The sequence below is a fragment of the Euleptes europaea genome, chromosome 6 (genome assembly GCF_029931775.1).
Source record: "Euleptes europaea isolate rEulEur1 chromosome 6, rEulEur1.hap1, whole genome shotgun sequence".
Lineage (NCBI taxonomy): Eukaryota > Metazoa > Chordata > Lepidosauria > Squamata > Sphaerodactylidae > Euleptes > Euleptes europaea.
In genome coordinates this window covers 22790594-22804745 of record NC_079317.1, presented here as the reverse complement: position 1 = coordinate 22804745, position 14152 = coordinate 22790594, and the positions used below count along the sequence as shown (strand labels likewise).

At 45.5% G+C, this 14152-nt stretch overlaps 1 protein-coding gene across 1 annotated transcript; it reads left to right on the top strand.

The window, feature by feature from the left end:
• The first annotated feature begins 6429 nt into the window (after positions 1–6429).
• LOC130479284 (40S ribosomal protein S12-like) lies at positions 6430–6850 on the top strand. The gene has a single exon (XM_056851664.1). The coding sequence runs from the start codon at positions 6452–6454 to the stop codon at positions 6848–6850; it is 399 nt and encodes a 132-aa protein (XP_056707642.1). The 5' UTR covers positions 6430–6451.
• The last annotated feature ends 7302 nt before the right edge of the window (positions 6851–14152 follow it).

Below are 14152 nucleotides of genomic sequence, written 5' to 3'. Positions count from 1 at the left end.
TGCTTTGGCAATTGGACTCTATGGCATTGAAGTCCCTCCCCTCCCCAAACCCCACCCTCCTCAGGCTCCACCCCCAAAATCTTCAGGTATTTCCCAACCCAGAGCTGGAAACCCTACTCTTAACACTGGATTTTGTGGCAGCAGAAGCCCTTATCTTAACAAGTGTGTTAAATTGGGAGCAGATTCAGTGCAAAGATCCCAGAAGGATCATAAGATTTTCCTGCTTTCCCCTTCTCCAGGATCCTCTTTCCACCCCTGGGATGTTCCTTCCTAAGTTTGCAGGACCCATGTGGAGATTACAGCCAGCAGAGTTCTGCTGGTGGAAGAGGCATAAGAGAGCAATTTCACCCCTTCCTCCTCTCCACTGCAGCCTCTTGACCCATGTGGCTATCACTCCACATGGGTCCTGCAAACCCAGGAATAAACTTCCCCAAGGTAGGCTGCAGGGGGCAGGAAAAAAATGGGAAGCACCTTCTACTGGATCCAACCCATTGTGTCCCAAGTATGTGACGCTAACACTGTGGTGCATACGCTGTATATCCCCCTTTTTCCTGCTGGTAGGTGCAGAGTTTCTTCTGGTAGGGAAGGAGGAATTATGTGTTCTGCTGCTTATATGGCCAGTGGCCCCCCAGTTCTTATCCCTTAAGCCACAGGTCTACTGTCTGTTTTGAATGGTGGCAGCTCTCCAGAATCTCAAGCAGAGATCTTTCACATCACCTGTTCCCTGATTCTTTTAACCTGGGACCTTCTGCATGCCAAGCAGATGCTCTAACAGCTGAGCCATGGCCAAGGAACAAACAAGCAGAAGAAGAGAACAGTGGTTAACACGTACAAAAATGTGGGAAAGTATGGAAGGTAAGCAGGCTTTTCATGACTCTTTTATCCCACTTGTGGCAACGTTCATACTGAAAATCAAACCTCACAAAAATTGAGCGTAGCATGAATCAAAATGACTACTAGTATCCATAGGCGCTCGCATGAAAGTCAATTATTATCCAATTACTGGAGGTTATTCAAAGGTTATTTTTGAAAGTGGTCCACTGAGATAGAATGATAGCATTTCATTCACTGGTAACAGTGGCTGAAGTTGGGGGGGGGGTTACTGCAGGAGGCATCAGAAGAGTTTTGAACTCGTTCACTACGGGGAAATCTTCCCTAATTCAAAGGATGACCTTCACTGAAGGAGGACTCTGTTCTGCTCCCACACTCAGAAGAAAGAGATGCTCATGCATAATTAAATAGAGGTGCTTCTCATGTGACTGGCAGGTTGACATTAATTAATTATCTTAAATATTTGCTCGGAGTTCTCTGGCTGTTCCACGCAATTCACGATACGGCTAGGAATTAGAGGCTTTGTTTGCACAAAACCCATTAAACTGTTTGCAAAATAATTTACTGTAATTAGGTATTAAACTACTGAGCATTTCAAATGAGACTTATGTAATACGGCTTAATAAAAAAAAAAATCCCAGGGAGCTCATAGAACAAGAAAATCAAGACCTGCTGCCAACATCCACTCGGTGATCCTAGCCCTGCCTCGGTCACAGAAGGAAGGCTGTGATCTCAGCCCTTGTGCAGCGTTATCGGTCTCAACGCACTCTGCAGCTACTGGGCACCTATAGCTCTGCTTTGGTAACAATGGCACCTTCCTAGGGTTGCCAGGCCCCTCTGTCTCCAGCAGGCACTCCTCACTGCCACTCAGCCAGCTGGCAGGAAGAAAAATGGCACCGAAATGGGGGGGGGGTGGAGTCAGCAGCATCCCAACGCACTGACATCACTCCCAGTTAAACAATAGAGTTTTGTCCAAATTCCAGAGTACCCCTGGCATTGTGCTGATGTCACTTCCAGTGTATACAGGAACTGACATCAGCACATCGTAAGCAATGTCAGGTCATTATTGGCGTGGGCCCCCACTATCCAGTAGGTCACCCTACTGGATAGTGGGGAGGGAGTTTGGTGGTTTCGTAGTGGGGAGGGTGGGGTTTGGGCAGGGGAGATACTTCAATGGGGTATAATTAGGGTTGCCAGCTCCAGGTTGGGAATTACCTGGAGATTTGGGGACGGAGCCTGAGGAGGGCAGGGTTTGGAGAAGGGGGGGACTTCAGTGCCATAGAATCCAATGGCCAAAGCTGCCATTTTCTCCAGGAGAACTGATCTCTGTTGCCTGGAGATCAGTTGTAGTAGCAGGGGATCTCCAGCTATCACCTGGAGGTTGGCAACCCTACTCTAGGCCCCACTTGGAGGCTGGCAATCCTAGGCAAGTGAGGGACTTCAGTGCCATAAAGTCCAATTGATTTCTATTGCCTGGAGATCACTTGTAATAGCAGGAGTTCTCCAGCCACCACCTGGAGGTTGGCAGTCCTAACCCAGGCTCCTTATAATCATAGGAGGAAAAAACCTAGGCCAGATCTGAAATGGGAGCATGAAAGAACACTCCTAAGCCAGCAGTTCTGCTCAGAATCCAACTATTCAATGGGGCTTACTCCCAGGAAAGTGTTCTTAGGATTTTGCTGCGAGTTGGCCACAGAAACACATCTGGACAAAACAGCCTTAACTTACTTCTTCTGAGCAGAGATGAGATCGTTCAAAGCTTTTTTTTTTTTGTAGAAATATATTTCAGCATGCACACATACAAAAGGGCAGAGGAAAATTTTCTCAGGGATGACACATAACAAATGGTGTTTCCCTCCCAGAGACTCACTGGTGCTATAGTTCTTTTGTGCCTCTTAACAGTATCAGGAATAAAACATGGTGACCTATTTGCTTCACATGCACTCTCCCCTGCCTGTGTACAGTTAATTAATCTTCAGCATCCTGGGCCATTTTTTGTGTGTGCCATTGCCACCTCACTGGCCCGGTGGTAGTCCATCTACTTCACGAGCCGTGCACGGCCTCTGCAGATCTAGGGCGATCTTTCAGCACTGGCTTTCTAAAGGAGCCTTTCCCAATGATCAGTTGTCAGTGCAAGAAACGAGCGTCGTTCATGTCCTACATGATATCCGGACCTCATCATACATGGAAGCGCCATTGGGTTGCCAACCTCCTGGTACTAGCTGGAGATCTCCCACTATTACATCTGATCTCCAGCCGATAGAGATCAGTTTAACTGGAGAAAATGGGCGCTTTGGAAGGTGGATTCTATGGCATTGAAGTCCCTCCTCTCTCCAAACCCCACCCTCCTCAGGCTCTGCCCCAAAAACCTCCTGCCAGTGGCGAAGAGGGACCTGGCAACCCTAAAGACCCTCTGCTTGGGAGATTCTGTACTGGTTGCTGGGGAAATCCATTCTTGCTTCAGCCAATGGGGCCATGTGATCTGATGGGTCATTTACATTGTGGTTGAATCATGTGTCATGGATAGTGAGCTTCTGACTGGTGTCATTGAGGCCAATCAGAGGGAATGCAGGATAGTCAGGGACTCCTCCTTTGGGCTTCGATCCTGATCTACACAGCATATATTTACCCTAGGGTTGCCAACTTCCAGGCACTAGCTGGAGATCTCCTGCTATTACAACTGAGCTCCAGCCAATAGAGATCAGTTCCCCTAAAGAAAATGGCCATTTTGGCAATTGGACTCTATGGCATTGAAGTCTCTCCATCCTCAAACCCCACCCTCCTCAGGCTCTGCCCCAAAAACCTCCTGCCGGTGGTGAAGAGGGACCTGGCAACCCTAATTTAGCCTGGTCCCGGTGATTATGTCTGGCAAGAGTAATTGCCATGAGTGTTGACTCTGGTAAACAATTGGCATCATGTGGCTTAAAGTACAGATTGAGTATCCCTTATCCAGAATTCCAATATCCAAAAGGCTCCAAAATCCAAAACTTTTTGAGAGCCCCCAAAGGGTAATAAAATGGCACTTGTGCAGGCCGGTCATGCCAATGGCAGGTCCCCACAATGCCCCACATGCTCAAAATTACTTAAAATATTATATAAAATCACTTTCAGGCTATGTGTGTAAGGTGTATACAAAACATAAATGATTTTCGTGTTTAGACATGGGTCCCATGATTTTATTATGTATATGCAAATATTCCAAAATACAGAAAAATCTGAAATATGGAACACTTCTGGTCCCCAGCATTTTGGATAAGGAATACACAACCTGTATTCATTATTTTAAAACTTTTCCCAGAGCTCTGGAGGTTCCATATCCCATAAATCATTGCTAGCTTTATAGAGAAAGTTGTAGCAGCACTAGGTTCTCAAGGAGAACCGTAGACACAGATGGATAGAAAGTAGGGTTGCCAACCTGTAGATGTGGCCCAGAGATCGCCTGGAAATGCAACTGATCTCCAGACAACAGAGAGGAGTTCCTCTAGAGAAAATGGCTGTTTCGGCAGGTGGACTCTATGGAATTACACCCTGCTGAGGTCCCTCTCCTCCCAAAATCCTACCCTTTCCAGGGATCACCCCAAAATCTCTAGGAATTTCCAAGCCTGGAGTTGGCAGTCCCACTAGAAAATTCCTGGTCTTTCATATGGTTTGGAATCAGAACAGGGGTTGCCAACCTCCAGATGGTTGGAGCAACCCAAAACAGCACTATAACACTATAAAGCAAATAAGTGAATTTTATAAAGTGCAAAGTGAATAAATATATATAGCATATACAAAGGGAGTACAAACAGATACAAAATTTACAATAACAATCCAATAAGTATGACTTATCAAGAGGATGCCAAGGATCCTGATTCAACAGGTAAGTTCAAGTAATCAACCAATTAAGGTATCATTTGATATTAGAATTTTTTGAATCATTCAAATTCTTTTTAGGTTGCAGTTATTGGAACAAAGCCACAGGAAAAAGATGTCAGACGTGTTGTCTAGATCGGGACCACGTTTCGCATATGGCTTCTTCGGTGACCTGTATCTGTGTATCAAAAATGCATGTATTCAACTAATAAATCAACATTTATAATAGACATTAAAACATTATTTAATCAATAATAAAAAGACTATGCAAGCATAAATATTCTTACCAATAATAGATATAAGTATAAGTGCCTTAGTAGGTGTTGTCTCATAGGGACCGCAAAGATTTGTATCCAGGTCTCCAAAAGGACAGAATAGTCAAGGAAAGATAAGGATGGTATAAGGATTTGGCTCTTAAATGATCGCAGCTGTAGCAGACAGGCTCAGAAAAAACTCAGAAAAAAGGGTTCTTAAAGTGATGCTATCCTAAAAAACAGGAATAATCTAATTCATTGTTTAGACCATTGGGAGACAATGTTCCCATAAGGAAAATAAGTTTAGTCTCCATTTGGTGCAGTGTTTTTTGGATATTTTGCGAGTCATAGGGTCGACCACGGAATTGCCATAAAACACAAAAGGAGAAATTCCTATCTCCATGTCCTTTTTCCAAAAAATGGGCAGTGAGCGGGGCTTCTAAATTTCTGGAGCGAATTCTAGAAGAATGTTCAGAGATCCTGATCCTCACGGGACGTATGGTGCTGCCAATGTATTTTAAACCACATTTACATTCCACGCAATAAACAACATTTTTTGAAGCACAATTAAAGAAATTTTTTAGGAAAAAACGGAAACCAGTGGTAGTAGATGTAAGCTCTTTAACTGTAAGGCATAAATTACACACTGAGCACGTACCACAACGATGATGTCCTATTGCTGGCGGCAAAAGTAAAGAAGTGGAAAAAGATACAGGTCACAGATACACAGATACAGGTCACCGAAGAAGCCATATGCGAAACGTGGTCCCGATCTAGACAACAGGTCTGACATCTTTTTCCTGTGGCTTTGTTCCAATAACTGCAACCTAAAAAGAATTTGAATGATTCAAAAAATTCTAATATCAAATGATACCTTAATTGGTTGATTACTTGAACTTACCTGTTGAATCAGGATCCTTGGCATCCTCTTGATAAGTCATACTTATTGGATTGTTATTGTAAATTTTGTATCTGTTTGTACTCCCTTCGTATATGCTGTATATATTTATTCACTTTGCACTTTATAAAATTCACTTATTTGCTTTATAGTGTTATAGTGCTGTTTTGGGTTGCTCCAATTATCCTTACAGCACTGAGCCTTCTTTTCTTGTGGTGAACCTCCAGATGGTAGCTGGAGGTCTTGCTGTTACAACCAATCTCCAGGCAACAGAGATCAGTTCAACTGGAGAAAATGGCCACTTTGGAAGGTGGAGTCTATGGCATGATACCCCATTGAAGTCCCTCCCATCCCCTCCCACACCCACCTCAGTCTCCACCCCCAAATCTCCAGGTATTTCCCAGCCCGGAGCTGGCAACCCTAATCAGCACTCAATAGTTCAATGATATTCTATGGAAGACACTAAAAGTCTCATTCCCTGGGAGTATAATGCAAACTTTCTAAATTGCCACAGGCTAAAAAGATCACATGAAATCAGCATAGAATTCTTGCCTTTCCAGTGTCGACTCGTGGAGGCTGCAAACTACCCCGGGTGGGAGCGTCACCACCAACCATGGCCGAGGAAGACATTGCTGCTGGTGGTGTAATGGATGTTAACACTGACCTTCAAGAAGTGCTTAAGACCGCACTTATCCATGATGTTTTAGCCCGTGGAATTCGGGAAGCTGCCAAAGCCTTAGACAAACGCCAAGCCCACCTTTGTGTTCTTGCATCCAACTATGATGAGCCCATGTATGTCAAGCTTGTTGAAGCACTTTGTGCTGAACACCAAGTCAATCTGATAAAGTTTGATGACAACAAGAAACTGGGTGAGTGGATAGGTCTCTGCAAGATTGACAGAGAAGGAAAACCCCACAAAGTTGTGGGCTGCAGTTGTGTGGTTGTAAAAGACCTTGGCAAAGAATATCGGGCCAAAGATGTCATCGAGGAGTACTTCAAATGCAAGAAATGAACAAGTAAAATATTATGAGCCTGGGGGGGGGGGGAATCAGCATAGGATTCTTGAGGTGGCACGCTAACAACTCATCATACCTAATACACGTGCTAAACCTCCTAACGAACATATAATGTGACATAACAGAAATCTTCCTTATTGTCTATCTTCTAGACCAAACCTGAGAGGCCTCTTCACATGTGTGTGTGTAAACTACGGTCAAGTCACAGCCAACATATGGTGACCCCCCCAGCAAGGGGCTTTCAAGGCAAGTGAGAAACAGAGGTGGTTTGCCATTGCCTTTCTCTGCAGAGCCTACCTTGGGGGTCTCCCTTCCAAGTACCGACCCTGCTTAGCTTCTGAGATGTGATGAGATCCTGCTATACCATGCCTCAAGCTATACCATGCCACCTTCACTCCCTACCCTCTCCACTTAGGGATATATAAAAACTCTCGTTGTTGCTGTTGATGGTTTCTTTTGTTCTGGTATGTTGCCACTGTGAGTCTTTTCATTCTGCTCATTTTTTACTGCTCTCATTCCCAGTTAGCTTTTTTGCTTTATGACGTCTTTATGTTAGTGGTGCATTAGGTACAGTGGACACAGAAATACTGCATTAATTTTAACTGGAAAATTTGCCAGAAGGAAACAGAAGGTGCTCTGGAAAACAAAGACCTGCAAGTTCAAGTTCGAGGGAGACACTGAAACAGAGATTTTCAAATTAAACTGCAAAATTTGGCAGGGAGGGGCTGTGGCTCAGTGGTAGAACATCTACTTGGCATGCAGAAGGTCCCAGGATCTATCCCTGGCATCTTCAGTTAAAGGGACTAGGCAAGTAGGTGATGTGAAAGACCTCTGCCTGAGACCCTGGAGAGCTGCTGTCGGTCTGAGTAGAACTAGAAAATACAGACCAAGGGTCTGATTCAGTATAAGACAGCTTCATATGTTCCCTCTAGCTCCCCACTGCCTTTGATAGGATCAGAGAGTTCCGGTGGTAGCCCCCAAGTCCACCCTCTTTTCTCTGCCTCTGCCATTAGTGTTGTCCCAAGGAAGAGGAGGGAGGGGATCTTTCCTATATGCCAACTATAAAAATTTGGGGGAAATTAATGTATTTTTCCAAACAGAATAGCAGGATGGGAGAAGGAAGGAATCTTTGCTTCCATATCATCAACTCCCTCAGTCCAGCTCCATATTTTAAGTGTGCTTGGCCCCTCTAAGCAAGGCAAAGGACTCTGGCATTGCAATTGCATTAGGTGACAAACATCCTCACAAAGTAAGAAGAAGAAGAGTTGGTTTTTATATGCCGACTTTCTCTACCACTTAAGGCAGAATCAAACCGGCTTACAATCACCTTCCCTTCCCCTCCCCACAACAGACACCCTGTGAGGTAGGCGGGGTTGAGAGAGCATGACTGGCCCAAGGTCACCTAGCTGGCTTCATGTGGAGGAGAGGGGAATCAAACCCAGTTCTCCAGATCAGACTCCACCGCTCCAAACCACCGCTCTTAACCACTACACCACGCTGGCTCTCTGATTTTTTTGATTTAAAAAAAACAAACACAGGAGGACGACTGGGGAAACACCAGAATGCAATGGGTTGGAAAAAACATTGTCTGTATTCTCTGTAATAAGTGAGTGACTATTCCTCAGAACACTGCAAGCATGAAGACAGCCTAAGTAAGAGGTAGTTTCCACAAAAGTTCTAGAAGCAGGCTGGAGGAGATTCTTCTTGTTATTCTCCTAATTCATCATTAGCTGACTTTGTTTATACCCCATCTGTCTCCCCAGCAGGGACTCAAAGTGGTTTACTGCAGTACTCTTTCCTCCACGTTATCCTTACAACAACACTGTCAGGTAAGTTAGGCTGAGAGTGTGTGTCTGGCCCAAGGTTATCCAACAATCTTCCATGTCACTGTGGAGATCTGAACCTGGGTCTACCAAATCCTAGTCCAACGCTCCAACCACTAAGAAGAAGAAGAGTTGGTTTTTATATGCCGATTTTCTCTACCTTTTAAAGAGAATCAAACCAGCTTACAATCTCCTTCCCTTCCTCTCCCCACAACAGACACCTTGTGAGGTAGGTGGGGCTGAGAGAGTTCGGAGCGAACTGTGACTGCCACAAGGTCACCCAGCAGGCTTCATGTGGAGGAGTGGGGAATCAAACCCGGTTCTCCAGATTAGAGTCCACCACTCTTAACCACTACACCACACTGACGCTCTGTGCTGCAGTTGGGAAACAGTTTCTGAATACGTTGTCATTACCCTGGAATTTCTGCCTGTTATGTTCTATTGTAGTTTCAAAAGAACAGGTGGGAGGAAAATACACATTTTTTTACTCCCCAAAATGTCTTCTGTCCCCAATCTTTGGCTCACACTTGAGTTTCAGGAATGTAGTTTTGGGGCTTGTCTTCTACAGCTCCCTCCTCCTGCCACGCAGCCAGCTGTTGCCAAGTCCTGCTGTTTCTTCATCTTCACAGTCTCCAGGGCCTGCTTTTCCCTCAGAGCCTCAGCTGCTAAAAACTTCAGCTGTGCCCTCATCATTCCCCCCTTCTCCATGAGCCGTGGCAGCCTCTCCCACGATCTCGGCTGCCACCTCTCCTGTCAATCCTGAAGGCCTCTGCTAAAATCAGCCTTCGCCTCCTGCCACTAGGATCTTCAGTCCTGTCTCCTGAGATGTCTTCACTGTCAGCATCACCTTCCAACTCCTACGCCTTGCGGATCAGGTACTCCATCTCAGCACACAGATTGGTTCTGACAGCTGGAACTTACTCAGAGCTACATTTTTTAAACAGCCGGAACCCACTTTTTTTTTTCTTTTTTAAAGCAGCATAGCATTATCAAATTTTGTAAATCGTGTGATATAGGGGGAAGGTGAGAGGAAAGCTATATGCATATTTGCCACTGGAGCTGGAACTCCAGCCATATATTTTAGGAAGGGCCATAGCTCAGTGGTAGAGCATCTGCTTGGCATGTGGAAGGTCCCAGGTTCAATCCCTGGCATCTCCAGTTAAAGGGACTAGGCAACTAGGTGATGTGAAAGACCCTCTGCCCGAGACCCTGGAGAGCTGCTGCCTGTCTGAGTAGACAATACTGACTTGGATGGACCAAGGGTAGGGTTGCCAACTGCCAGGTAGTAGCAGGAGATTTCCTGCTAATTCAATTAATCTCCAGCCGATAGAGATCAGATCACCTGGAGAAAAATGGCTGCTTTGGCAATTGAACTCTATGGCATTGAAGTCCCTCCCCTCCCTAAACCCCACCCTCCTCAGGCTCCGCCCCCAAAATCTCCCGTCGGTGGTGAAGAGGGACCTGGCAACCCTGACCAAGGGTCTGATTCAGTATAAGGCAGCTTCATGTGTTCATGAGAGAGGAGACAGCTAGACGAAAGGGGCCGTGGTTTTTTCCACTGCTTCGAGCATAATTAGAACTCAGTGCCCAGGATGCCAGAGTTTGCATTGAGAATTTCATGTGCTGTGGTTGGGACCTAGCCCACCAAGCTACCTGGGTGGGTGAAGACTGTCATGGTGGGGGGAAGAAAATTATTCATGTGGTAGAGATAGGGTTGCCAACCTCCAGGTGATGGCTGGAGATCTCCTGCTATTACAACTGATCTCCAGGCGACAGAGATCAGATCTGGAGAAAATGGCCGCTTTGCCAATTAGACTCTATGGCATTGAAGTTCCTCCCCAAACCTCGCCCTCCTCAGACTGCACCCGCAAAATCCCCAGGTATTTCCCAACCCGGAGCTGGCAACCCTAGATAGAGAGTGTAGACAGAAATAAGTTTTCCTCCTCCTCCTCCTCCCAAAATACTAGAACTCAGGGGCACCCAATGAAGTTCATGGGCGGAAGATTCAGGATGGACTATAAAAAACAAATCTGTACTGAATGAGTGATTAAAATGTTGAATTTGCTGCCAGAGGATTCGTGACGGCCACAGGCACAGACAGCTTTAAAAAGGGATTAGAAAGATGTAGGTAGGAGAGGTCTATCAATGGCTACTAGCCATGGTGAGTAATGAGAACCTCCACATTTTGAGGTAGTAAACCTCTGCATCCCAGAGCCAGGAAGCAACATCAGGAGAAGGCCTCAGCCTCTATGCCCTGTTATTAGGGTTGCCAGCTCTGGGTTGGGAAATACCTGGAGATTTTTGGGGTGGAACCTGAGGAGGTTGGGGTGAGGGGAAGGACTTCGATACCATTGAGTCCAATTGCCAAAGTGGCCATTTTCTCCAGGTGATCTGATCTCTATCATCTGCTAGTTTTAATAGCAGGAGATCTCCAGCTAGTATCTGGAGATTGGACCTACCTGTTATTGGACCTCCAGAATAACTAGTTAGCCATGTGAGACAGATGGACGGCTAGTCCGCTCCAGCAGGGCTCTTTTTATGCTCTCGAGGAATCTATAATCTCCTCAATTTAACCCTTCATTTGACTTGAAAACTTAACAAGGTCTCACCAGCAGCATGAGAGCCCTTGCTGTGTTTTCCAGTTAAGTTAACAGGTGATTACAGATTCGTAGAGGGTCTTTTTGTTCTATTACAGATTTGCCTCCCAGTTCCTCTTTTTTGGGAGGAGAAACCTTTTGTGGTGGTTCTGGATAGGCTAACTCAGTTGCTCCATCCTGGGTTCACTAGAGCACCATTTAATGGATTCTTCTGTTTCAGCCAGTTATAGAATCCATCACATTTTTGGCCAGCCTTTTGCCTTTGCTTTCTTATATATAGAAGGACCTTGGCTTAAATAATTTTCCTGCATTTCTTGAGGTCATCCTATTAAATACACCAGACTGTTATGCATGTTTTTGTTTTCAAATGCATCAAATCTTCCATTTCCCTTGACAGTTTTCTGCTCCCTCATCCGTAAGGGTGGAAATTATTCTTGAGCGGAAATTTTTCAACTTTGAACTAGACTGAATCACTTTAATTCCCAGATATTGTTAAGCTTATGAAAAGCTTCAGATTCCTCCCCACCTTTCCCTGCATTCTGATAACAACTTCTTTTGTTAAATCTGCACCAGCTGACATGCAGCTTTCCAGAGCAGGTGAAATTGTTTCCTTCCTTCAATTTCTCACCTTCTAATAAGATGCCTGAATTTCAAGCATGCTGGCTTTATTCCTATTGATTTTAAGTCTTAATGGACAAGCAGTTTCTGCAAGTTTAATTGTCTCTGCCATGCAGTATGTCTGACAAAATAAGCATCTCTGACATATTTGGTATTTATCTGGGCTGTTTCAAAACTCACTTGTTTGAGCACTTCCTCATTATCCAATCTATAGTCTCAAACAAAAGAACTGACATTACATAAGCACATTCCTATTTAAATTGCTGCTTGTATATGATTGCCCTCCCTTCATAGCTTTTTTGTGTTCACTGTCTTAGATATAGGCTTGCCATTTTCTCACCCATGGGAAACCACCACCTTCAATCCCAACCCCCTGCTCTCAAGAAATTGAGGAGTGGAAGAAAAATTGAGGAGTGAAGGTTGAGATTGGGCAAACTTCTTAGAGAAGTAAGCACACGGATGCAATTGACCGTCTCCCCCCCCCCCCCACTGTAGCAATGCACCCCCCATCGCCACCTCAGAAGCGTCCACTTGGACTATAAACATCTGTTCACAATCAGGGTGTTGCAGAACAGGTTCGGAGGTAAACAGTTGTTTAAGTGTGTCAAAAGCAGTTTGACACTGGGGGGTCCAATTCACTCGGGCAGTAGGTAAGACGGCCGCACTTCCCTTCCTCTTTGTTTTGAGGAGGTCCGTGATGGGCAGCGCAATCTGGGCAAAGTCGGGGAGGAACCCCCGGTAAAAATTTGTGAACCCGAGAAATCTTTGAACTTGTTTACGTGTTGTGGGTGGCCTCCCTAGCAACACTCTAGCATTTTCCTCAAGTCTGTATGGTTGTTACCATAGAAATTAGGGGTGATTCCTGGAACATGTCCTGGAAGTGAATTCCCATCCTCCCCAAACTCCATCCTCCCCAAACTCCACCCTCCCCAGGCACCACTCTCAAAATTCCCCACCATTTGTCAAGCCAGTGCTGGCAACCCTAGTTGGATGTCATGCCATTGAAATGGAGAATAATCCATAGTCATGGTCTATATGCAAGAGATGTGGGCAACTGGGCCTGAATTTCAGTCTGGAAGTTGCCCAGCTTGGGATTGGATGAATGTCACTTGTTCATTTCTGTATAGGGTTGCCAACCTCCAGGTGGTGACAGGAGATCTCCTGCTATTACGTCTGATCTCCAGCCGATAGAGATCAGTTCACTTGGAGAAAATGGCCACTTTGGCAATTGGACTCTATGGCATTGAAGTCCCTCCCCTCCCCTCCCTAAACCCCACCCTCCTCAGGCTCTGTCCGAAAAACCTCCTGCTGGTGGCGAAGAGGGACCTGGCAACCCTACTTCTGTATTTGTTCCATAGAAGGATTAGAAGGATCTAAAGTACCCTTTGTGGTCACTCCATTATTTTCGGGAAGCCTTACATCCCGAGATTTTGAACTGGGCATATATGCAGCGAGATCCAGCCACCAAAGTTCGTTTTGGGCACGGAGGTCAGCTTCCCTCGTTTCCCACGGGGCAGCTGCTTCCAGTCGATGCAACTGGTCTACCACCAATCCAACCAGCCGGGTGGACTCAGCAAGGGTCCGACACGCCTCCTCACGTATAGCGCGTGGAAGGCCGGGGTCCTTGGGGAGCTCGTCCTGAACTCCCACCCGAGGGAAAGGAATCCTCGGCGAACCCTCCAGGGCTCCAGCCAGAGGTCGGTAAGAAATAGAAAGGGACTAGTGTCCTAATGTCTAATGTAAGCTCTAGTCCCGTGATAATCCCACAAACAGACTTCAGCAGACAGACAGTCCAAAGAAAGCTGATTTATTAGAAAATCCACAGGTAGCAGAAGCCAGAGGTCAAAAGGACACTAGTAAAGATCATAGTTCAATACATGGCATAAATAGATGGGCAAACGGGAGATAAGTCTGGGTACCATAGCAACCTCCCTCCCTAGAGTTGTCAGGAGTTCTGGAAGGGTTCCCACTGGAGAGAGTCAAAACAATCTGGGAGCCGGCCTTGGTTGGCACCTGGTGAAACCACAGCATACCATTCTCAGGCCTATGCCTGACAGGTTTTGCTATATTAAGTATTCCATTATATGTCCTCATGGTGATCTACTATAAATTACCATGTACATGTTGTACATTTTGATACATCGTTTCTGCGGGTATTATATGTGTTAGATAACATACTGTGATCTGTACTTTTTCAGTACCATAATTATATAATTATGTATACCCCCGCCCCAAATCCAGGCCAAACCAAGAGAAAATG

What these genes read in the sequence shown, in the direction of transcription:
- LOC130479284 (XM_056851664.1), top strand. Translation starts at nt 6,452, where the DNA reads ATGGCCGAGGAAGACATTGCTGCTGGTGGTGTAATGGATGTTAACACT.